This window comes from Nomascus leucogenys, chromosome 22a, assembly GCF_006542625.1.
Source record: "Nomascus leucogenys isolate Asia chromosome 22a, Asia_NLE_v1, whole genome shotgun sequence".
Lineage (NCBI taxonomy): Eukaryota > Metazoa > Chordata > Mammalia > Primates > Hylobatidae > Nomascus > Nomascus leucogenys.
In genome coordinates, this window is record NC_044402.1 from 138111213 (window position 1) to 138136939 (window position 25727).

Here is a 25727-nt window from a genome sequence, read left to right on the forward strand (position 1 = left end):
CCGGTGCCCTCACCCGCTGTCGGAACCACCGAGGAGCGGCTGGGGTGCTTTGGAGCACTCAACCCACTCAGCATCTGGGGACCACCTCCCCCGAGGACCCCAGACGCCAGATCCACTTTGGCTGGTCTCCCGGGTCCGCCCAGCCCGGACAGGATCCTGCCTCTAGGATTTTGCCGTTGTCCAGCTCAATATGCAGTCGTGGGGCTATGGCTGTAGTTTGGCATTAAAATTGGGCAGGGGATGAGGCGGAGAGGGTTTGCAAATACACATTTTCGTGCAGCTTGTGGTTGAACATGAATGGGAATAAAAGTGAAAGGGTGCACTTTGGAAAAGAAATATAAAACCCTAGCTTTCCACTTAATCAGGTGTTCGTGGGATCTTGGTAAAAGTATTAGCCCCAAACAATCACTCTTTCATCAGGTAGAAATTAATCATCTACTGGGTGTGTGTGTAAGATTTAAGATGAATCAGACTGCCTTGACCTTAGGAGAGCTTATTAGGAAATGCCAGAGAGAGGTGTAGAAATAGAGTCTGATGAACGCATACTGAAAAGCCAGTTCTTTGCTTGTCAGATGGTTGCTGTTTTTTAAATGTCCATTTCAGTGTGGTTTTTCTGTGACCGCGTTTAAAACTCTGGCAGTGGGCCAGCCCTCTGGAGCTGGTTTTTACCCCTTCAACTAATTAGTTCCTAGGGGCCTGGGAAGAGAGACCCTTGAATCACCATCAGGGAAGGGTTCTTTCGGAAGGGTGGGAATGTGGCTGAGCGGTGCCGGTGTTCTGAAGAGCAGCCTGGGACACCATAGATGGCAGGAGCGGGATGGAGGTGAAGAGCCGCCTGCTGGACTGAGAGTCCTTGAAGAAGGGAAGAGTAAACATTGAGAACAGGATGTGAGGAAGCCAGGGACAGGCTAATCAGAGGAGTAGGTAGAGGCACACCTGGAGCAGCTAAGGCACTGGCTACAGGGTCTATTACTGAAGGCTGGGAGCCTCCTGGGCGGGTCTGGCTTCAGATGACTTCGAGATGCTGCCGGGAAGAAGGGAGAGGAAAGTCTGGACTGTGTGCGACTGAGTAGTTATTTGATGAGCCCAGGCCCCAGTTCCAGAACCCAATAAGCTCTGAAGACCGGAAGGTTTGTGTTTTGTTTTGTTTTTATAAGTTTGTGGCAGAATTTTGGCAGTGAGACTTGCCCTGTCCAATGGGAGGCTAGTTTTGGTCTTCATTGATCCCTCTGAGTGTGAATTTTCATATGTTTCCCTGCAGTCTTGTTGATGTCTTTGATTAAGGGCTGCTACTCTGGGTTGTACCAGAATGTATGGTGTATGCATCTTACTACGTTTCTAATGTCCAAAAATGCTGAATTCTGAAACATGGTCCCAAGGGTTTTCAGAGAGAAGTTGTGAACCTGTAGGAGCTTTTCTTGGTAAATGGTAGCAAAATCTTTATCAGAGTGAGACATGGTGAACAAAAGCAAAATGCAGATCTAGTTAAGAGGCTAATGTTCAGGTAGGGAAGGAAATGTGCTGAGTGGTGATGGGAATTCGGGGTCATTGTGGGTGGGGGGTAGGGCATCACCCAGCGGCTGCCCTGGGCCATGGGCTGGGTATACCCGCGGGAAAGTGGTCGTGGGTGTTTCACACTGGTTTGTGCCAGTTCTTGTTCTGCATTGTGTCCGTGGATTCAGGGATGGGTCTCCTGTGGAAAGGAGGGACTGGGGGCCACACCCATGCAGGGGGGAGCCGGGTTGGTCAGAGGAAGTAGATTTGGCAAGCTCCACCTCAACTAGAAGACAAAAGCAGGATCTGAGTAGGAGCCTGGGCCTCTTCAGCAAGTGGGCACCGGCCCTAGAGCTGTAGGAGAGGGTCCGATGCGGACAGTGGAGACACTGTGCATTTCTTCAGCTTTTGTAACTTCCCTGTGTTTGCCATGGCTTGTGTCACCCCGCTCTCTTTCCACATACTGATTAGCATTCAGCCCTTCTAAATGACCAGCACTGTCCCAAGAAAGGACTGTTAGGGGAGAGCATGGACACACAGTCTCCCAAGTCCCATCTCATTATAGGTACCTGGGCCAGGGTCCCCAGGTCTGGGAGAGTGGAGTCTTGACCAATATGGGGATGAAGTTGGCACGAGGCAGGCTGGCCCTGCTCTAGCTCAGTCTGAGATGGTGGAGCATGGAATCATATGGTGTGTTTTAGGCATGTCATTTCCCCGGGCAGGTAAGACATAAATATAGTAAGGTAGGTCTTTTCTAGTAGTATTGAGAGTGTCCTACTGGGGCAAAGATGGAGACTAAATTTCCCTTTTTCTTTAAGAGTCAGTTTCTGTTCAGCCTGAACTAATATCACACAGCGGAAGCCTCCTTAGCAAATTTCAAAAAACCCTGCAGTCTCAACTGCCACTTATGCTGAGCACAGGAAATCAAGTTATTTATAGCTGCAAAACGGTGTCTCAGCGAAGTTGATTGGAGAGTTACCTGATTAGAGTGAGATTCTTACCCAATCCCTACAGAATTGTGAGACTAAATGTTGGTGCAGCGTGTTTGCTCCTCAAAAGGCAATGTCCAAGAGGAACTTCTTATCCCTGAAAAATCAGGCTGTGTGACTCAGCAAAGGAATTGTTTATGACTGGTTACTCATATGCCAGTACTTCCAGAATATCTGCTCATATTTAAAGGAGTGATCTCAAAGCCCCAGAGGCCATAATGTTTAGATTACCAACCTCTTCGCCAATCAGTAAGTCCGTTACATCTCACTACATGTTAAACATGGGACAGGAGAAGAGGATTTTTATTACCTTACTGTTTTTACTGGAGGCCGCCCCGAATTTTTTTTTTTTTAATAAGCTTGTTTTCATGGAATGGACTTACTAGAACTTTCATTATTCAGACTACCTAGATAAAATTAAGTAAATTTGTTTCTTTCTCTCAAATTAAATATTTTGACTACATGCAAGATTTAATCATTCAAAATTGCCAGGTATTTGATTATAGACCACTAGTATAATCCCCTTGCCCCAGGCGAGATTCCAAAACAATAAACCAAAACACACACACACACACACACACACACACACACACACACCCGGTAACGGAAATGATACATATTCCGAGACTCATTCATTCATTTTGGAAAGGGCCAGTGTTTCCAGTGGTTTCTCTTTGGGATTGTAGCTTTACAACTTTAAAACTAGGTAAGTAGTTTTCCCTTGAATCTAAAGTATAACTACTTTGTAGTAGATAAGTAATTTATATTAAATCACCATAATGAAGATTTACTCTTAATTTTAACCAAAATGTTTCATTTATATGTTTGTGTAATGAAGATGATCAAAGCAACACCACGTGTGATCCTTCTGTCTTTTTTACTGCATGTGGCAAGTGGCTGTGTGATTTTCCTAGGGAAAGGAGTGGGCTTTCTGTGTGGGTTGGGAACCTCTGTCCCCCTCCTCTGAAGTTTCCCCAGTTTTTCCTGCTTCTCTGCTAGGTGGGTGCCTTAGCATGCTTGTCTTCTCATTGTGCTTCTAAACTTCTCTGAACCGGATTTCTACTCTTAGGTCAGTAGCTGTCAAAGAAGACACTAAGTAGTGAAAGTAGCTAATATTTACCAAACCCCTCCTGCGCCCACCTGGTGTTTTATGTGAAGGTCTTCTCTAACCCTTGCTGTAACCTCATGGGGAGTGGATCATTTTCTCTCAGTTTTGCTGATAAAGAGGAAACTGAGGCTCAGAAAGTTAAGGGACTTTCCAAGCCCTCACAGCTAGTCCGCAGTGGAGCCAGTTCAGACCCAGGCCTGCTGACTCGGAACTGGTACTGATAACTGTCACCACTGTGTACAATGCTGCAGGCAGGGGCTGGCAGGTAGTAAATGTGCAAGATATAGCTGTGGCTGCCACGGCTGCTGCTGCTGCTTTTGTTGCTGTTGTCAGCTTTTCTTTGCAGCCCTGCTGTCTCATACCCCAGTATCGGGGCTGAAGGATTTCTTTTTACCAAAGCTGCCTCTTAGGACAGAAGTCCTTGTCTTCATTCTATCAAACTTTTCTGTTCTCTGCCTGGTAATTTCCAGACAGAAAAGAACATTCAAAGAACTAACTTACTTTCTTTCTTTTTTTTATTGAGACAGTCTCGCTTGGTCGCCCAGGCTGGAATGCAGTGGCACGATCTCAGCTCACTGCAACCTCCGTCTCCCAGGTTCAACCGATTCTCCTGCCTCAGACCTCTGAAGTAGCTGGGACTACAGGTGCCTGCCACCTCACCCGGCTAATTTTTGCGTTTTTAGTAGAGATGGGGTTTCACCACGTTGGCCAGGGTGGTCTCAAACTCCTGACCTCAAGTGATCCTCCCGTCTTGGCCTCCCTGGGGATTACAGGTGTGAGCCACCACGCCCAGCCCAATGAACTTTACTTTTCTACATAAGGAAAATAATGGTAGAAATGAAATAGCTGTGAAACTTGTTGTGCTATTTTTGTACCATGCTAAAATGTTAACTACTACTTTTGTCGGCATACACTTGAGAGCTGCTGTGATTTAAGCCTTTTTATTTTTCTGGGTGTGATGTAACTCCTCCCCTACCTCATCCAAGTAGATAAGTTCATGGAGGATAAACATGACAGCTGCCTTTTCTTTTATAGCTGGTTACAGGGAATATCCACTGAATATAGGAAAGATTGTCAGTTGCTGTGTGCTGCCCCAAGTGGGAGAACCCTGGTGCTGGCGGAGCTTTCAGCCTTCTTCTCAGAGGAAACAATTTAAATGTTTTTGTGAAATCCTAAAGGTCTGGGGTTTGTAGGACAATCCTGAGCAGAGCAGGAAAAGGTGAAGGGAGTGGAGCCCAGACGTGCTGCCTGGAGGGAAACCTGTCACCTGGAGGGGAAACAGCACAGGGAGGCCCAGCCGCCCTCGCCTCTCAGTCCCGCACATCTCTGTTAGTGGTAGTCATGGTTCTTGTATTTCCAGCATGTTGAGGCAACTAAAGGAAATATGAAGATTCATTCATCTCAGGAAAAGCAAAAAATGTATTAACAGCAAGAGTAGAAGTTCACTTGCATGGAAGATACCGTATAGCATATTTATTTCTTAGCGCCAGTGGGGGTAGCTGCTAAGCCCAAGATTGTGTTGTGAGGTTTGAATAGGTCAATGTTTGAGTCATCAATAAAATAACATCAATCATTTTGTTCCTGATTAATACGTTTGCTATTTTAGTATGCGAAGTACTTTAAAGAAGCTTATTATTCTGAAAAGCAAAGCCTGGAGATTTCCAGTAGCAAAACAGACAAAGTCTTTGGACAATCTCAATGTACAAATAATTCACCTCTGGCATAAAGACAAAGAATTTCAGAGGGGAAGGAAGCTCTTAAAGATTATGTCCCCTCCTACTTGTTTAATGAGGGCTGGTGTTCAAACACCGAGTAATTTATCCAGGCTCACATAACTGTAGGGGATAGAACCCAAGCTGGAGGCTGTGGCTGGGTCTTCAGACTCCTTTCTTGACAGTCCGCACCTGCATAAACTCAGACCTTTACTGAGAACAGTGCAGCCACAGCTGAGAGAGGTGGTCGGCACCCAGCATTTCTTGGACTTGTCTGCCAGGTCCCCCGAGTGCAGAGGACAGTGTGCTGGCTCCTGGGGCCCGTGGACCCAGCCAGGAGCAGCCTTGTAAGCTAAAGCCTTCTTTGAAGGCGGCCATCTTACCGGAAACTTTCATGATAATTTCAGTCTACTCCATAATTTGTCTGAGTTAATTTTGATGGAAACATGGTGTTTTAAGTAATCAGTTAAGCTTTGATCTCTGACTTTATGCCATCCAAATCTTCATGATGGCCTGAGCACCAGGCACCCAGACCTGTGCCCTGAATTGTGCCGGGGCTGGTTTATAGAGCGTGATGGAGAGACGACAGATCCGCACTGGGGTTCTGAAGCTGTGGTTCTCAACCTTGTCTTTTTACAAGTTCCTTGACTTCCTCACTAACCTGAAATGAAATGCATAGGTGATAAAATCAACCAGTGCACATAATTTCAAGTCAATATAACATTTCCGTAAAAAATAAAATACAGGTAGTTTATAGTAACATAATAAGAATTTTGATAGAGAAATACTCAAGACCGGGTACACCAGCAGTTGAATGCAGTGGTGAGACCTGCACACACCTGTGCCTGGAGTCACAGGGAGGCCGACACAGGTGTGTTGCACTGAGACCCACACACCACCCCTCATGTTGCTGTCTATGACGTGACATTCTGAAAAGTTGACTAACTCTCAGGAAAGTTCTGAACAAAGCCAAGTATCATCCCTCAATTTCCATGTCGATTGTATTCCTGGAATATTTCATGTATATTTGAACTGTGTAAAACATATTTTGAGTTTCTATGTAAGTTGCAATCAGTTTGTAAATCCAAAAATTAAAAATAGTGGTTTTTCTTTTTTTTCTTTTTTTCCTTTTTTTTTTTTTTTGAGATGGATTTTCGCTCTGTCGCCCAGGCTGGAGTGCAATGGTGGGATCTTGGCTCACTGCAACCTCCGCCTCCCGGGTTCAAGCGATTCTCCTGCCTCAGCCTCCTGAGTAGCTGGGATTATAGGCATGCGCCACCATGCCTGGCTAATTTTGTATTTTTAGTAGAGACGGGATTTCACTATGTCGGTCAGACTGGTCTTGAACTCCTGACCTCAGATGATCCACCTGCCCTGGCCTCCCAAAGTGCTGGGATTACAGGCGTGAGCCACCGCACCCGGCCAAAACAGTGGTTTTTCTGTCTTCCCGAGCAGTCAAGCGAAAAGTTCTTCCATTGCAGGCGTGTCTGAATGCAGGAGGGTTGGCCGACCTGGCCCTGCCCCTCCGCCCCAATACCCTTAGCTTCTTCCCAGTCTTTTTGACATCCCAATCCCCCCAACATTTCCAAAATGCCCTCTAAGTCAACACTTCTGCCACTGCCAGCTGCCACCCCAGAGTGCCCTGTGCCTGGTAACAATCGTTCTCACAGTCATGGCCGTAGGGAAGGCTGCCTTGTGGTTCCTGGGGGACTTCGTGAGATTGCCTACGTGAGCATTTCTTTTGGAACTGAGATACAGTGCACATGGCCTCTGGGGGACACGGGGTGGTGGGTGCACGGAGCCGAGGTGAGCCTCCCTTGCGTCGCGGAGGTGCTAGCCTTGTGCCATCCATTCTTGTCCATGTCTGTGCAGGAGGACGTCACCCGGCCCACTTGGTTGCTGTGAATAGCACACTGTTTTTAGAGGCTGCTGCATCTGAGGGTTGGGGGGGTTTACAGAGAAAACAAAAGTTGGTGACTGTGGCCACTTCCTATAGCAAGGTGGCTCAGGAAAGGGATTCCACGTCATAGCCTGGGTACACCACGGCCCCTCCAGGAGCTTGATTCCTTCTTAGCTCAGGGGAAGAATCGCACAAGGACAGAGGCCCCTGCTTGTTTGTGAACAAACTGGCCTTTGTGGCCACTTCAGGCTTCGGCTGCATCATGTTCCTGTTACATGCACGTGAGTGAACTTGAATTACATCCTTAACACTTTTCCAAAAAGGTTGTAAACTAGACTGGTGACATATCATGGGGCCTGGAAAAATAATGCTGCTGCTTTTTCACTTCTCTGCTTGATGCTAAAACCTGGAGGCTAAAACGAATGTGTGTAATTAATAGGAGAGCGTCCTCCTGTTTGCGGAGTGCTTTACAGCTGGCAAACGCCTTCTGTCCCTGAACAGCCCCGTGGGGTGTCATTTCCATCTGACTTCTGAGGAGAGCTGCTGTTCATGGTCCGGTCCTCTGTCCATTGGCCCACTGGGTGTCCCTAATGCACGCTAACAGGCTCCTGGCAAACAGCGGGCATGGCAGCCACGAATCTGCACATGAGCCGTGTGCCCTGGGTCTCCCCTGGGCTCTGCGGGGGGAGGTGGGAGCCGCCTCCGGTTCACATGCGGTGCTTTCCAGGCTGCGGGGCCTTCTCAGCCTGGGTGGAAGGAGTGACGTCAGAGTATTTCTCAGGAACTGGCTGCCCTGAAGTTGTGGTTCATAAACCCCTTCCAGCTTCTGTGTAGAATTCTGGACCCCTAGGGTATCACCACAGAGTTTAAAAGCAGAGTAAGGATGTTTCCTGTGACTGCAGGGTGAGAGGCCCTGGGATCTGTAATTCCACACTAGGCTGGAATCCCAGAAAAGCTTTAATGCTCAGGAAATGTATGAGCAGCGCCAGGATCCCCTGAAGGAGTGTGGGGCTTTTGAGGCAAGCTGCCCAGCGAGCCTCCTGGGGCACCTGCTGTTCCTCTGCCAGCAGTCAGGGCCCCTGCCCCACCAGTGTTGGTTGTGTTTCTGTTCTTTGAGGAGACCACGTGATGATCTTCTGGTAGGAGCCACAAGAAGGATACAAATGCCATTAGAGCTATTAGAGCCCCAGATGCCACTGGAATTGGGGTTCAGGGTGTTGGGCTGTCCCCACCCTTAGGCAGTACTCCCACTGCCTACAACACCTCTAGCGCGGGCTGAGGCCATGCGAGGATGGAAGCACATGCGGGCCAGGCCAGGAGGGCGTGTGGGAGGGCTCTCCACTCTGCACTCCGCTGGGGTTTCTCCTTGTGTCCTGGTCAATAACTTCTTCTCTCTCTGGTTCTCCTTGGCCTCAGCCCCCAGCCTGAGCCGGGCTGTCCCTGAGTTCCCTGACCCGGAAGAAGGGATGGCCATTATCTTTGGGTGACTGTCTTCTCGCAGCTGGGAATCTCTGGGGCTCTGAGCAGGAGGCCCGTGGGGGGCCCTGGAAGAACAGGCATGGGTTGGACTGTTTACCTCACTGCCCTGTGTGCCCTGCCCCGGTAGAAGCCGTTTCTGCTGTGTGGTTCTGTCTAGAACTAGAGCTCCTCAGGGCCCTCTGCATGCTGTGGGGTCCCTTTGCAAAGCACCTCCTAACATGTGCTTTTATCTGTGGCCTGGGATGGGGATGGTGACTTCTTCACGCAGTCTTCTGCAGGCCTCTCCAGCCTGGCTCCCGAGATGTCACGCCTGGGTCTGTGCAGCCCAGAGAAGACCCTGCGGGGGGAGAAGGGACACTTTGGCGCCTGTCTCCCCAGCTGGCCTGTGGGCCGGGCGCCTGGCCGATGGGGCTCCCAGGGAGGTGCCCGCATAGGCTTGGGCTCCACAGCAGGCTGTGGGGCTGGCATCGATGTGGCTGGGAGAGCCTGGCTGTCTTTTTAGCCATTTGTTTCGGAGGCCCTGGGGGTCATACTTGTGCTTCCTTGTGTATTTTTAGATCTCTTATCACAATACACACCACCTTCATATCAGAGGGCTGTCATATTCACATATGGTAAAATAAGACGCAAAAGTAGAACTCAAGTCGAGGTTCGGCTTTCTAGGATTAGGACGAGGAGGCAACTTTGATAGTAAATGGAATCTTTTTTTCCCAGCCATCCCCACCCTCAGAGACTATCTTGCTCTAAGACCCAGCTCCTGTAAAACTCTGTCTGTGGGGTCCCTGGCCAGGGTGGGCGGGATCCCAGGGAAAGGGCCGGGCTGTGTGTTCTGAACAAGAATCGTTCTGGACCAACCATTGTGGGCGTTCCTGAGAAGCCAGGGAGCCTGGATCTTGTCAGAGGAGCTCCTCCGTCTGCATCATCCTAACCCCGCGGGCAGCAGCAGGAACTGGGAGAGGACACGATGGGGGCAGCGCTGCAAAACCCAGCAGCAGGGCCACCTTCCAGCAGCAGAAAGCATGAGTTTTGGTTTTGGGGCTCTTTCATTTCCTTCCTTCCTTCCTTTCTTTTTAAATTTTTGCTCTTTATTATGAAACAGCAACCAGACCGAGCTGCTGCACAGCAGGGGCCCTTATCTTGAATGACCCCACATGCTGGGCAAGGAGGGGGCAGGGGGAGGGTCTTGTGGGAACCCAGATCTGGGGTGGGACTGAGCCAACAGTTTAAAGAGCCTGTGCCCCCACTACCCAGCCTCAACAATTGTTAGCTTACAGCCATTTACAGCCCACCCAGGTTATTTGAAGACAAGTCAGATGGAGATAATTTCACTGTACTCCTAAATGTTTTAGCATCTCAGCAAAGATTGTATGGGCAGAGAAGGGAGGCTTCAGGGTGTAGGGCCCCAGGAGCAGGCAAGTGCTTGCTCTTTCCCTGTTGGCTCCTGTCGGGAAGGGACAGACCAGCCCGCATGGACCCTAGCGAGGGCCATGCCAAGAAGCCGCTGTTCTAATCTAATCAGTGGAGGATCCAGCAAGCTCGGATGGGGGCGAAAAAATGACTCAACCTGCAGGCCATTCGGGGTATGCGCAGTCTCGTCTCCTGAGTTCTCTGAAGCCCTTTGCAGTTTTTGCTTTGTATCCTAAACTCCACGGGCCTGGACCCTGGCACTGGGCTTGATCCTCTGCAGTCCAGCCCGTTCCTGTCCCCATGCTGGAAGCAGCCTCTCAACTCACTTCCTTGCTTTCCTGTTGCTCTCCCCACCCCATACCTGCTCCCCACATTTCTATCAGAGCCCTGTTTTTAAAACAAAAGTCAGATTACGCTGTGTTCTTAAAACGCTTCAGTGGTTCTGAATTCTTTCAAGACAAGGTTCCAGATATGGAGGCTGAGGGCAAGGGTCTGTACCCCAGGCGTCTGCACTCCTTTTCACCAGCCCCTGGTCGCAGCCACCCCAGCTCTGCTCGTCCTGTTTCAGGGTCCGGCTTAGGTCTTCTGTCCTGCGGACACCTGCCCCTGCCCCCGCCATACATTTCTTTCCCCATGTGGTCCTCATCACATGTACATTGTCACCAGGTGCTTTGCCTGTTTCCCCGGAGACTGGGCACCCAAACCGCATTTTGGAAATCCCTCCCACTGTCTCAAGCAGTGCTGAGACAGCACCGTGCGTTCACAGCACAGTGCGTTCCTGTGGCCTCCATGGGCCATGGTCAGCCCACAGGCTACTCACAGAAAGTGACAAGCCGTGTTCGGAAACTCTGCAAGCAGTCTGACATGGCTGTGGCCCGTCCTGAGATTTTATATTTTACAAAAGTGTCAGTCGGTAAAGGATTCGTCCTGCACCACCGGAGCACTGGCCTGAGGTGCCCTGATCCCCGAGAACCCCTGCCTGCCTGCACAGTCAGCACTCTCCCCGGTGTCTGTCATCTGCCGTGCCCTGTCAGGCTACTGTGCCATTCTTCATAGGGTCTCTGTTTGGAAAAGAATTTTGTCGAAACTCTGCAGATTTTCTTTTTTTCTTTTTTTTCCAAGACAGAGTCTTGCTCTGTTGCCCAGGCTGGAGTGCAGTGGTGCAATCTTGGCTCACCGCAACCTCCACCTCCCAGGTTCACGCAATTCTTCTGTCTCAGCCTCCCGAGTAGCTGGGATTACAGGCGCCCACCACCACGCCCAGCTAATTTTTTGTATTTTTGTAAAGACAGGGTTTCACCATGTTGGCCAGGCTGGTCTCAATCTCCCGACCTCAGGTGATCCACCCACCTCATCCGTCCCCCAAAGTGCTGGGATTACAGGTGTGAGCCAGCGTGCCTGGCCAACTGCGGATTTTATTTCAGGCATCTTAAACGAGTGGCAAAGTTATTCTGTGGCTAAGTGTGTAGTTTTGTGTTCGTGAAGATGGTCATGTATAGGTTTTGTGCCAGTTTAAATGCTGGCTCATATATTTGTTGCTGTTGAGTTAGGCAGATTCCAAGAATTGCCTGTAAACTAAGTTGCCACTTCCAGGATTGCCAGCACTTTGTTTTCCACATGAGTCATGTGAGGACCGTAAGGGGTGTAGATGTTCTAGGAGGCGGGGGTTGCAAGGATTTGGAATTGTATTCAGTGACAAATGGACTTCTTTCTGAATTCTAGTGTAAGGTGGAGATCGCCATAGTTGACCTGTCTTGGAGGTGGGCTTGCGTGTGTCCTCATGAGGAATTGATGCCCTAACATGATTCATCCGTGGAGTTCCTTTATCAACCCAAGCCCATGTGCCTCCCAGCAAAGGTCATTGTTTTTTAGTCTTTAAATGTCATTATCCCCAAGTGAGGGACGGGGTAGACCTGTTAGGCTGAAGGCGGGCCATGATGGGAACCTTTTCCTGGGTGGAGGGCAGACCCCCGAGAGCAGCGGGGTCTGACAGGGCATTGTTCTGGAGGCCTGCGAGTCTGGAGCAGGTACAATACTGCATAGTCAGGCAAGCGAGCTCTGCAAGGACCTTTGGCCAGACCCAAGCAGAGCTAAGCTGGAATAGGGTGGGGAGCTGAGCAGGCAGGCGGGGAAGGGGGTGGGTGTGCAGGTGCCTGGGACCCCACTCAGCTCACAGAGATACTCGCCCTGTGAGAGCAGGAGTGACCTCAGACCTGCTCTCCCTCTGTTATCTGCTAGTGTGTAATAAATATCTACAGTTCTTAGGATAACACACAGTTATGATCTCACAGTTTCTGTGGTCAGGAGTCTGGGCACATTGGCCAAGCGCAGTGGCTCATGCTGGTAATCCCAGCACTTTGGGAGGCTGAGGCAGGTGAATGGCATGAACCCAGGAGCTCAAGACGAGCCTGGGCAACACGGCAAAACCCTTTCTCTACAAAAAATACAAAAATCAGCTGGGTGTGGTGGCACCTGCCCTGTAGTGCCAGCTACTCGGAAGGCCAAGGTGAGAGAATCACTTGAACCTGGGAGGCAGAGGTTACAGTGAGCTGTGATCATGCCACTGCACTCCAGCCTGGGCGACAGAGGGAGACCCTGTCTCAGAAAAAAAAACAAAAGAAAAAAGAAAAAAGAGCCTGGACTGGGCTTCGCCGGGTCCTGTGCTCAGGTCTCACCAGGCTACAACCAAGGTGTCGGCCAATCTGGGGTCTTTCTGGAGTTCAGGCCCCTCTTCTGAGCCACATGTTTGTTGGAAGAATTCAATTCCTTGTGGTCGTAGGACTGTGGTCACTGTTCTTGTTGGCGTCAGTCAGCCAGAGGCTGCTCTCAGCTCATCGAGGCCCCCTCCCACTGAGCAGCTTGCTTTCTCAAAGCCAGCAAGGACACTGACTTCTAGACCCTCTTTTAAAGGGCTTGCCTGATTAGGGCAGGCCCATACTCTTTGCTGTGTCATACAGCCTAATTACAGTGGTGTCATCCATTATGTCCATGGTCCCACACACTCAGTGGGAGAGGGGTATGCAGGGCCGGTACACTAGTGGTGGGAGTCTTGGGGACCAACCCAGCATTCCATGTTCCCACACAGTGGGAGAGGGGTATGCAGGGCGTGTACACCAGTGTCTTGGGGACCAACACAGAATTTTGCCGACTGCACTTGTCTCTCCCTCTGTTCCCTTCTGGTGGCCCTTCTTTCCCCCATCCCTTTCCTCTTTCTTACATCTCACCCCTCTGCTCCTCCTCTTCTTCCTGCATGGCCTCCCTTCTCTTTTCCCGGCCCCTCCTCTCTGTTCCTCCACCCCCTAACCCCCAAGCTAGTGGGCTATGGCTGCTATGAAACCTCATACCTGCTCTGTACTGGCTTAGAAACTGAGCCAATGGCACAGAGCCACCTGCCTAACCAGGAAGGGCTGCACTTGGCGTGGCCTTGGTCACTTTGCTGGCCCATTGGTAGGGCTGTAGGATGTCACTCTAATGCCTTTCCTTCTCTGTCTCCTCCCTCTTTGCTTTTGTATAGACCCAAGAGGCCTTTCTTTTGTTTGAGACAGGGTCTCACTCTGTCACCCAGGCTGGAGTGCAGTGGCACAATCACAGCTCACTACAGCCTCAAACTTCCCAGGCTCCAGTGATCCTCCCACCTCAGCCTCCCGAGTAGCTGGGACCACAGGTGTGTGCTACCACACCTGGCTAGTTTTTGTATTGTTGGTAGACACAGGGTTTTACCATGTTACCCAGGCTGGTCTCGAACTCTTGACCTCAAGAGATCCTACCTGCCACCGCCTCCCAAAGTGCTGGGATTCCAGGCCTGAGCCACCACGCCTAGCCTGGCCCCAAGAGGCCCTTCACACCATGTAATATGGTTTTGGAAATTGAAAATGGCAACAAGGTATCAAAATCCTGATGCAGTTGTGATTTTTGACACCCCTTGATTTGAAAGACATGGGGTGGGTTGATAAAGGAGCCAAGTGAATAGAACAAATTCCTCATGAGGACACAAGCCAGGCAACCTCAAGACGACAGATCAAGTGTGGCCACTTTGCAACTTAGATTAAAATTGAGAAAGAAGGTACATCTGTAATAGAGTGTAAGTCTAGGATGGGAGAGGTGGACATCCCTGTCAGGACTGCCCCCATGCCAGGAGCTTGCTGGCCACCTCGGAAGTCCCATTTTAATATTATCTAGGAGCCAGTTGTGGTGGTGCAAACCTGTGGTCCCAGCTACTCAGGAGGCTGAGGCAGGAGGGTTGCTAGAGCCCAGGAGTTCCCGGCTGCAGTGAGCTGTGATCACACCTGTGAATACACACACACTGCACTTCAGCCTGGGCAACAGAACAAGACCCCATCCCCAAAGGAAAAAGAAAAAAATGGAAAGGAAGAAAAAAAGGAAAAGATTATGCAAGACATCTGAAAACTGTGTTTATAGAACCATTGGTGGAAGGATTACAGACGTATTCTCAAAAAAAACATAAGTAGAAAGAGAGTGGGGTTTGTTTGATACCAGAAAACTTGCATTCAGTAACACTCATGCCATCGAGCTTAGTGGGCTGCGGTATCACATGAAACAGTGAATACGCTTGCAGTTTGTAAAATGATTCGTAAGTTGTTTGTAGAAACAGTTCAGACACCAGGCTTGATAGCATCATGTCCATTCTTGCTCAAGCATTTGAAACGTTCTCACAGAGCAGAATGTGGCAGAACAGCTACAAGTTGAAAAATACTTATATGGAGGCTGATTTTTTAGTGCAAGGAAGGACTCCAACAGCTAGAACCGTTCTGCTATGATCTTCATTGTGTTGGGAAAAGGTGGACTCCCAGCACGGCTGTGTTTAAGGGGAAGCTGAGGGTGCATGTGTGCCGAGAAGTGACTGGACAGGAGTTTGCTGGGATTACAGTCCCAGCTCCACGCCAGCCAGCCCTATGACCTCAGATGGGTCTGGCAGCTTCTCCAGGCCTTCACTTTCCGCTCTGTAAAGCGAGGGGTTGAACTGGAAACCTGGAGTAGCATCCAGCTGTTAACACTCCGCTCCATGCATCTGTCAGAGCTCCAGAAGGAGGCTGAGTGCCCAGCCCTGCCACCTACAGGCTGTGTGACCTCAGGCAAGTTACTTACCCTCTCTGTGCCTTCATTCCCTCATATTTAAACTGGGGATGGTAACAGTCTCGGCCTAATGAGGCTGTTGCAAGGAGTACATGGCATCATATCCATAAAGCTTTTAGAATAGTTCCTGCCTAGCATGTGGTAAGGGCTTGATAAATGGTAGCAGTTCTTATAACTATTTCTGTTGCTCCTGACCACGCTTGTACTCTATGAATTTGGAATTTATTGCTGTATATCTGTTAAACTCTGAACAGGATTTTCCTTCCGCATCATCACTGCTGACCCTGCACTGGGAAGGTGCCCGCTGCTGTGTCCTCTAATAAGATGTCCTGTCTTGTTTCAGGCGGAGGCCCGGCTCGCTGCAAAACGGGCGGCCCGCGCGGAGGCTCGCGAGATCCGCATGAAGGAGCTGGAGCGGCAGCAGAAGGAGGTAACGCTTGGGGCTCCTTGTTGGGTCTTTTCACAGTGATTTGCGTGCTGGGCCCAGGGTGCAAGTGCAGGCACCTGTTGCTGCAGACGCACCTGGCTGTCTGACGTTGCTCATGGTCAGAGTGCATTTGCGCCTGTGACTTCTGCCCGAGGTCAGGCCAGGAGTGCACATAGCACGGATACCAGGCATGCCTGCTCAGACCTGCTGGCTCCTGAGAGGGGCTTAGAAGCCTCTTGCCTGCGAAGATCGTCGTTGCTAGCTGCGAGGAGCCAAAATGTTCAGGGTCTGAGCTTCAAGGTCTAACTGTTGTACTAGAATCTAGATCCTCTGGATTAATGTGGAAAAGAAGAACGGATTAATGAGTTTTTAAACTGGCCAAACTGTTTTATTTAAAAATATGTCCCCTGTGGTTTGTACAGTGTTGATCACACACGGGCTCCAGGTTTCAGGATCTCTAGAGCCCATGTGTGATAGAGAGACGGGAATGAACACATTGGTGAAACAACCAGGGAAGAAATTCCTCCCTGGGAAAATGGCTAGCAATGTGTTGACACACCTGCTCAAGCCATTTGCAAGTTATTTTCATCGTCTTGAGCTGGAGCTAGGAGTCATTTCTGACAGCATGAGGGTTCTTTAACTCACAGTTACGGTGTGACCTTTTCTGTGACCTCAGAGACATAGAAGCTGAGACCCCATTCAGTCCATGGGGGCCATGCCCTGTGGGGCCAAGGGACCATCCACACCGAGCCCACCCCTAAGAGCTTTTCTTCTTAAGAAGATTTGAATTTATTTTGTTAGACAGAAGTAACCACTGCCTTCCCCAGGGCTGATTTTCATACATAGGTTCTTGTTTGGCTTGCATAGCCAAATTTAAAAAGGCGAGCCAGTGTTTAAAATCAGTGAGATTTCCGATAAAGATCTGAATTTCCAGATTCTCTTATGGTGGTTGTAGATTCTGCCACATTCCCAGCAAAGACCAAGCTGGCCACATTCCCTGAGGGTCGGGGCCCTGCCATGGGTCTAACGTGCTCATTGCCCTGTGCTGCTAGGAGTTCGCTGCTCCATGTAGAAACCTGCATGCAGAGGCTGGGCAGTGTCACCGAGCCCTGGGAACCGTCCTGCACACTCAAGCTCTGGTATCCATAGTGGTGCCAGAGGCCACTAGAAGGAATAGTGCTTTTATTCTGAACTGGTTTTTAAATATGTATATGTATAATTTTTTTTTTTTTTGAGATCAAGTCTTGCTGTGTCGCCCAGGCTGGAGTACAGTGACATGATCTCCACTCACTGCAACCTCTGCCTCCCAGATTCAAGCAATGGTCATATTGCCTCAGCCTCCCGAGTAGCTGGGACTATAGGTGTGCACCACCACGCCTGGCTAATTTTTGTATTTTTAATAGAGACAGGGTTTCACCATGTTGGCCAGACTGGTCTGAAACTCCTGATCTCAAGTGATCCTCCCGCCTTGACCTCCTGGCCTCCCAAAGTGCTAGGATTACAGGCATGAGCCACCACACCTGGCTTAAATATGTATATTTTAAATGACAAAATCTCAAGTGCTTTTTCACACTGCCCAGTATCAGTGTCTCTGTAGAGTGTGCCTGTTCATACCTCAGTGGACAGTCTCAAACTCCTTGTGTGGGAGACACTGCTGGCCCCTTCCGTCTGTTTTAGAAACCGAATGGCGGCAGGTGGGCAAGGTGGTTGATTTGGCGGGCAGTGACCACTGTTTCTTAGGACACACCACCGTGTGAGTGGACAGCTGCCTCATTCTCCAGAGCCAAAAGCCACCCCCCTCTGGCTAATGCGTGGCGTTCCGAGACTCATCCGGTTTTAATTCACTTCCCCTGGCTCCCCAATAGGACCCCAGTCTTTTTTATTATTATTATTAAGGTTGTAAAAGAGTTGTAAAAGGAATTTCCTAAAATAGTTTGTTGCTCTGCCAGGTTTTGCACGGTTGCTCTGTCCTGTTCATAGTTCCTGTGTCTCAGCTCTGTTGTCACAGCAGAGCCAAGGGCCTAGAGGACACAGATGGCCGTGAAGCTGTAAGCAGGCTCTACTCGGCCTCCATGATCCGTCATCATTTCGTCATCTTTCTCATGTACAGTAGATGTAAGGAAAATTACTTTCATCGAGAATACAAACCTAGAATTTCTACAAAATCAAGGCGAAAAAAATTATATAGTATGTACATACATCTTCCAAATTAAACATTTAGATAAAAACATATTGATTGTATCCTTTTTTTTTTCTTTGAGACAGAATCTTGCTCTGTCACCCAGGCTGGAGTGCAGTGGCACGATCTTGGCTCACTGCAACCTCCCTCTCCTGGGTTCAAGTGATTCTCCTGCCTCAACCTCCTGAGTAGCTGGGACTACAGGTGCCCACCACCACGCCTGGCTAATTTTTTGTATTTTTAGTAGAGATGGTGTTTCACCGTGTTAGCCAGGATGGTCTCCAACTCCTGACTTCAGTTGATTCCCCCCGTTTCGGCCTCCCAAAGTGTTGGGATTACAGGTGTTAGCCATCGCACCCGCCCCATATTATATCCTTAATTATGGATAGAATTGATTTAAATATATACATATTGATATAAGCAGCTTGTGACAAAGTTGTTGGGCAAAAGTTCTTGATTTAAAAAATAACTAAGATGAATTAAGGCAAGCAATCATCTATTTGAATGGCCTCCTTTAAAAGCAAAGCATCCCTTTGTTCCTTTGATTCAAAGGAAGCCCTTTTCTATTGCATTTAATTGTACAACTTAAGAACAGTCTGTTGCTGGACTCCTACATCTCTGTTGTAATATTCCAAGCCACACAAAAAGAAAAATAAAAAATAAGCCGGGTGTGGTGGCATGCACCTGTAGTCCCAGGTACTCAGGACACTGAGGCAGGAGCATTGCTTGAGCCCAGGAGCCTGAAGTAATGACCGGGCCATGATTGTCCCTGTGCATAGCCACTGCACTCCAGCTGGGGCAACATAATGAGACCGCTATCTCTTTCAAAAAGTCAAAAAATAAAAAGTAGTTGCTACTCCAGATGGGAAACCAAGTCTTGGGTATTTAATTTTAGTATTGTAAAAAAGGGGTGCAGAGCAGCCCTCACTGATGCTTCTGATGAGCACAGGCCTTGCGGAGAACATCTGATGAAATCTGGGAAGTCTGATGGAAAATGCCATGGTTTGCCCTCTTCAGTGTGTGTGCAGATGTCGTTTGCTTAGTAGATGGCGTTCACATTTTGAAATTCTTCTCCCTACAGCATGGTTTTATAAAGATATTTCAGGGGGTCACAGGGGTCAAAATATCTCATCCTGTCGCAAATTCGGTGGAACGTCTGCCGCTAAGAGTGGTGGTTTTGGTCTGTGCTCTCAGACAGCAGGGACTGGAGGAGGGAGTGGTGTCCCTTGCGGGCAGCACCTTTGGCCAGCGTCACCTTTTGCACAGTCCTCTGTGGATCTGCAGTCTCGGCTTCCTCATCACCGATGCCTGCACTTCTGCCCTCATGACTGTGGCTTGCGGCTATGACACTGGGCGGGTGTCGTGGGCGCAGCTGCGGACTCCTGCCTGGGGTTGGTCACGGACCAGGACCCAGAACCACCCAAATTTACCGGGTTGTGGAATGAGAGCCTGGGAAGGTGGGGGACATGTTGGGAGGGGCAGAGAAATGAACGTGGCCAAGATGGTGAGTGAGGACACCAAGTGAAGCAGCTCTACCTGGGGGGGAAGCCACTCTTTGTGGCAGCAGAGGATGGACGTGGCAGACAGGAAGCTGCCCTGGGAGACTGGAGCCAGACGAGGAAGGGCCAGCCCAGTCAGCCCAGCACAACGCACGTTCCTAACGACGGCAATGGTGCCTTCATGAATTTAGGGTCTTTGCAAGATGACAGCATTCTTGTTTAAAGTTTATGTCTGCTTCTTCAAAAGAGGGATTGAAAGATCTTAAATAAGACAGATGTGTATTTTGTGACTAGTCAGAGAAGCCTGGGGTGGGTGGACATCCCAGAGCTCCTGCCGTGTGGCAGAGCTGGGCTTGGGGCTGTCACCTACCGTCAGTGACGGGCATCTTCGTGAACTTTACAGGTGAGGAAAACAGGCCTTAGGGAGATACACAGTTTTCCCTGAATCCAAGAAAATAGCCAAGCCAAGATTCAAATCGGATTTGACCAGATACAAAGCCTGTGGTCTTCCTAGCACACCCCTCTGTCTCGAAATCAGTTCTGTAGCCAACAATAAAAACAAGAGTGGAGGATGGAGTGAATCCGTGGACCATGGGGCTGAAGTTCACGTTGAGGATGCTGACACCCACAGCAAAGGGGGAAACAGAATCCTTCCTAGTCACTTTCCAGGTGGAAGCATGCCTTGAAAAATAAAGTTCTCCTTGGTGTGGAATTTGAGGCGCAGGAATATGAAACATAAAATATACAATTTTCTTAGAATTTTCTATAAATACAGAATCAGCTGTTCACCTAGCTGTGCTTTTATGTGACCCAAAGGGTGGGGCAGAGGCCAGGAGGAATGTACTCGTGTGTGCATGCGCACGCATTCGTGTGTGTACATGTGCATGTTTGTGTGTGTGTGCACGTGTGTGCATGTGCGTTCACACATGTGAGCATCTGTGTATGCATCCAGAGGGAAGAGTGAGTCAAGCTAGTGGGGTCTGAGCTTGCACGTCTTCGGGCCGTGCCTGGAGTATTTAGGAAGGTGCGCTGACGATGCCTCCCTCACACTCTTCTTTGCATATCACATCTCTGGGCCTGGCTATTATTAGAACCAGCTAACACAATTTGAGGTTATACAATCTGGTAGCTTGGGGCACTGGCATTTTAAGTTGTTGATTAAGGGGAAATGAATACGTTTTGGAAGACCAGTGTTTAAAGGGTAGGGTTGATACTTTGGTGTAAAAATTGAGAAACCTGATCCCTGTTTTCATCTGGGTCACAAGCCGTCCCACCTGCATGCAGGCGTTTCTGAGCAGGCTCAGGGTTTCCTTGAGGGGGCCGCTCTGAGAACACCGAGGGCAGGAAGCTGACCGGGGTTGGTATCCCGCAAGGGAAGCATGGAGCCTGTACGGAGAGGGGAGGTGGCGAGGAGACACCAGTGTCGAGGGCAGCCCTGTCCCCACAACGTTATCAGACTCCAGGCCATCTCCAGCCCACCCTGAGCTCTCTTTCTTGAATGGTTTTCAGCACACAGATGGCGAGAACCCACTACAGCTTACTCTAGCTGCATCCCGGGGTCTGTTTAAAAGGATATGAGCTCTTTTTTAATGGATTTATTAGGGGAGAATAATGTACATATTCTTGGGAAATTCAAGTGAACCTTGAACTTCTTAGAGAGAACCTACAGTGATAGAAAAAAATGGTGATCGGGGTGTCTCTTTTCTTGCTACTGAGTTGATAAACATTTTGGTTAGAGACGCTTTGTTTCTTACAGTCATATTGTTGGATATAGTCACATGTGGTCCCCCATATAAGACTAGAAATTCCAACTTCTTGGTCTCGCAGTTTTGGCAGTGCCTTCAATAATGCCTGATATGATAAATGTCTTAATGAATGAATGAATGAAAATGAGTAGCTATCTCAGTTTTATCTCGTGATTACTGCAAAATTAAAAGAAACCTCTGAAGCAAATGAATATATCCATGTATGATAATAACCTTTTAGGAATATTTCTGTTATATTCTATGGTCACTCCATTTAGCTAGAATTTTCCTGTTATTCTGTATGTGTCTGTGTGAATCAGAACATCAAAGCCTCTTTCTTCATTATTTGTGAATTTGACCAGTTAACTTTCCAATCAAGTTTCTGCACTTTTTGGTTAAACTTTTATTACTGCAAAAAGAAATTCTGAATTAAAGATGAGGGAAGTACTTTTTCTCATTGATGGCAATAGGTTATACAGACTTCTGTATTAGAATAATAGTAGTATTTTTGGTAAGATTCGTGTGGCTATGCCCCTATTTCCCCGATGTATCTAAAACGGAATGTAAAGTAAGTGATAAAATTACAAACTCTTGTCAGTGGGACCTCACCTGTTTTCTTATTCACATTTTACTGGTATTCGTTGTGGCTTTGATTCATATGTCTAGTTACTTACAGAACCTTTCATTCTGATGTTACTGCTTCTTTAATTGGATTTTACATTTCTTTTTTCTTTTGTCCTTCTCTATAGATCTATCAGGTCCAAAAGGTAGGCTCTTCCTTCTTTATTTTCTAACTTGCATGTACTGTTTTTTCCTTGCCAAGGGCCTGGTCACCTTTCAGAAATAACACCTTGCACTGAAGATACATAGAAGTTCTTAATGTTTATTTTACTACTTTGTGTATGAATTTGTTTGAACAAGAATGCCTAGATCCTCATCCTGCCCCACTCAAAGCAACTGTCAGACACATTTCTGTGTACTGAATGCTTTTATCATCTACATTTTCCTCAAGAAATGTAAAAATTGTTTCTTTGAGAAGAAAAGTAATTCTAAGGCAAAATAAAATTATGTTTCAGAATTTGGATAGCCTTCTGAAATTATGTATGGAAAGAAAAAGATTTTATTAGAAAACTTAAAAAATTCCATACAAATAACCACACATTGAGAGATTATTAGATAGTGACTTAAAAATCTGAGTAAAAAGACAGTGATGATATAAAATGAACCTGCCATTCATCCCTAATGCTCAGAGATCATAAAATAACATGCCTGTTTCCTAGTAGTTTGTAGAAGCAGCTGAGGTTTAGAAGTAAATACACTGGGCAGGCCGGACACAGAAAATAAAGAAGCAAGTCAGTGATTCAAGATCTAGCAAAAATGAAGTCAGAAGTGAGCGAGTTCCTTGAGAATTTATAGAATTTGTATACACGGGAGTCTTTCCCATAAATGAATTTAGTTTGATACTTAAAACATCTATGATAGTTTCCTTTTATAAATTTAGTTTCTAGATGAACAACAACTGTATTTTTCTCTTAGAGCGGATGAGAAAATCAGAATAAGATCACTTAATTTCGGAGGTTAGAGCACACAGGCCCTCAGAACGCACGGGCAGTCAATTTAAGAGCCTGTTGTGTTGGATTCCTGTGCCGGCCATGATGATGAATCGCCTTCCCTGCCGGCGCCCTGCACTCTGCATAGCTGCTGTCCCGAAGAGTGCAAAGAAATTTGTTAAGTAGATGCCAGAATCTCTTGTGCTTGACTGGTGTTTCCAGGGCCCAAGTGTAGAAATGGATGTTGCAGCTGGAGTTCCTGGTCGTCCTCAGAGAGCCTCGGGAACTGGACAGGTGCAAGGCCAGGCGGGGAACCCTCCCTGTAACTGACAGCAGGACGCTCTCATCCAAAACCTGGAAGAGGGGCTCTATCTGGTCGCTTCCACTTGCATTCATGCCTTTCTTGTGCTAGGTCACATTATTTTCTTTTTACTAACGTGCCAGGGATACACTGTGAGAACTTTGTCAGAATGTGAATTTGTGTAGAATGTGAAGCTAGAAGGAGCCCCGGAAATCCGCAGTGGAGGAGCAGGGGCACGGTTTTGTAGTAAAGGTGTGCCCAGGGAGGGGAAGGCTTTCCTCATTGCCCAGATGTCTGGGGAGGAGAGGAGGCGGCGATTGCTCCTCCGGCCCAGCCAGCTGCTTTGCGGAACAGTTTCTCTGGAATCAAAGCTATTTCTGAAAGTAGCGCGGCTCCTGCTTCCCTCCGCATGGCTTCCGGCTCATGGTAGTGATTGACATTTGAAATGTTTGCCCTTCCTGGACTTTGCTGTGCTAATGCTGCTGGCTAACCCAGGAACTACTAGTTAATTGCACTTGCTGTTACTAGGGGCCTTCTCTCCCCCAGGAATGACATGGAAATGCAGTTACAGTAGCCACTTGTAAGACCACCCATGAACGAGGTGAAAGATTTTCAGTACTGGTCCTTTGACATGAAAAGAGCAAGTTAGAGTGTGCAAATATAATGGGCAAAAAGAAATCTATGAAAACAGAAAAACTGACAATACGGATTTCTTTTGGAATTTAAATAATTTTATTGTGAATTTATATAGCCCCCATCCTTCTAAAAACATATTTTGCTTCCCTCTTTCTAGTTAAGCCAAAAAATAAGGGAGGAGTGATGGCATCATATTTTACTTGTGAAAAATCTGGAACTTGACAGGTGCTAGTATTAATTGAATGCAAAATAGCTTTAAGCTGATGCATTTCCCTGACATTGAAGTTAAAACATGACTTTGGGATATGTTTGTTTTTGTTTCCTTTCTGAATTTATAGTCCAAGGGAATAACCTACAGAAAAAGATATGGCTCATGTCCTTTTTGTCTTTTTTGTCCTTTTTGTACTCATGTCCTTTTTGTATTATTGAATTTTTTAAAAGCATTGTTAAATTCTCCCTCCTAATTTCTGCTCTTCCAATTTCCTACTTACCGTCACCTCTGAGAGAAAGAGAGAAGACCGTCTGAAAACTGCATATTTTTAAATCTGGCCACCCTTCGAAATGAAACAAAACCAAACATAGCAACAGCATGTTTTGGTTATTGTAAAACAATTTCAAAAATGGTCTTGTATTTCTAGCACCTGATTTTTTCTCTTGATTATAAGATTTTAATGTATAAAGAGAAAACTCACATCTGTGTTATAATAATACGGAAGTATGCTTAGTTGTTTCTTGATTTTCTTACTGGAAATTAAATAAAAAGGAGAGAAGCAAAGCCCCATTATTTGGGCCCATGACCTGGGTTCCCACCTACCTTTGGAATTCCCTGATTGAGTGGCAGCAGTAGCCGTTCTGAGTCTGCTTTTCTCATTTTAACTTGGACCACTGAACAAGATAAAAACATGGAAGTATAAGCTAAAGCAAGCTTGTCCAACCTGCGGGCCACATGCGGCCCAGAATGGCTGTGAATGCAGCTGAACACAAATCGTAACCTTTTTTAAAACATTATGAAATGTTTTTTGCAATTTTTTTTTTTTAGCTCATCAGCTATCGTTAGTGTGGTTTATGTGTGGCCCAAGACACTTCTTCCAGTGTGGTCCAAGGAAGCCAAAAGATTGGACACCCCTGAGCTAACGTCACCTCCAGACATACATAACTTGTAGGTCTGCGTATTTTTCTTCTGTACAAAGACCTCTTCTGTAGGTGGCAGCCAGCTCTCCATCCATGCTACAAACACATCAAAGTCTACGAATTCTCACAGGCCTAGACTCAGCATAGACATCAGGCAGCTAGAACAAGTGTCAGCACGCGGTTTCTCCCCTTCTCCTCTCAGTTTCCCTGAGGTCCCCACACCGGAATGGCTCTGAGCTTTTGCTTCTCTTAGATGGCGTTTTATTCCTTCATCGCGTTTGCTTTGAAGGCATGAGCAGCCTGTCGGAGGGGGCGTGAAGGCTGCTGGGCCGGCTTTACTGTCCTGCTGTCCGCCGAGGCCCTTCACCTGGGGAAGCTTCGTCGTGGGCTCTCTTGCTTTGCTGGAGTGGGGTGGGCTGGGAGGATCTCTCTTCACAGCTCACAGCCTGCATGACTGCACGGGTGGCGGTCCCTGCGGAGAAGCCAGGCGTGGTGCTGACTGCTTTGCCTTGGCGTGTTACCTTCACCACACGGCTGGATGGCGGTTTGGAAATGCATGTCAGACAGTGCCTTAGACAACTGCCTTTTTAAGAAATTTCACTTCTTGCCTCATTTTCTTTCCCTTCTGTCTATAGAAATATTATGGGCTGGATACAAAATGGGGTGACATCGAGCAGTGGATGGTAGGCCTTGAATATAATTTTGTTTTTACTCTTCCCTCCCCACTTGAATACAGTGTTGAGACTTAAATGGTTTATAATATAATTCTTATGCAGTTTAACTATGTAGATAGATTCCTATTGCACCATAATTTAATACTGAGAGATTTTCTTCCGGGGATTTCTGCATCTGGTCTCTGATTGTTTACATCCCCAAATGCAGCCTGCTTAGAAACAGTCCTGGTCTTGCCTGTTCAGTAGCCACTGACTGCTGATGTCTCCTGGCCAGCAGTTTGGGGAGGTCTCCACTACCACAGCCGCCCTGATCTCCTCGAGCACAGGGCTCTCCACCAGGACTCGGGCTGGGCATGCGCCCCTGGCTTGAGAACTTTCCAGAGAACATTCCCATTGGCATCA

At 47.9% G+C, this 25727-nt stretch overlaps 1 protein-coding gene across 14 annotated transcripts in view; it reads left to right on the top strand.

Annotated features, from left to right (window-relative positions):
• The window catches only part of LRRFIP1 (LRR binding FLII interacting protein 1), a 159113-nt gene that overhangs the window by 69992 nt on the left and 63394 nt on the right, over window positions 1–25727 (top strand). For 10 of the 14 annotated variants that reach the window (XM_030802296.1, XM_030802297.1, XM_030802301.1 and 7 more), the window contains exon 2: window positions 15527–15613. In XM_030802296.1, the coding sequence (XP_030658156.1) occupies window positions 15527–15613 (87 nt within the window). Of the gene's footprint in view, window positions 1–15526; window positions 15614–21782; window positions 21801–25286; window positions 25335–25727 lie in introns of all 14 variants that reach the window. The other 4 variants (XM_030802295.1, XM_030802293.1, XM_030802294.1 and 1 more) reach the window with 1 other exon arrangement.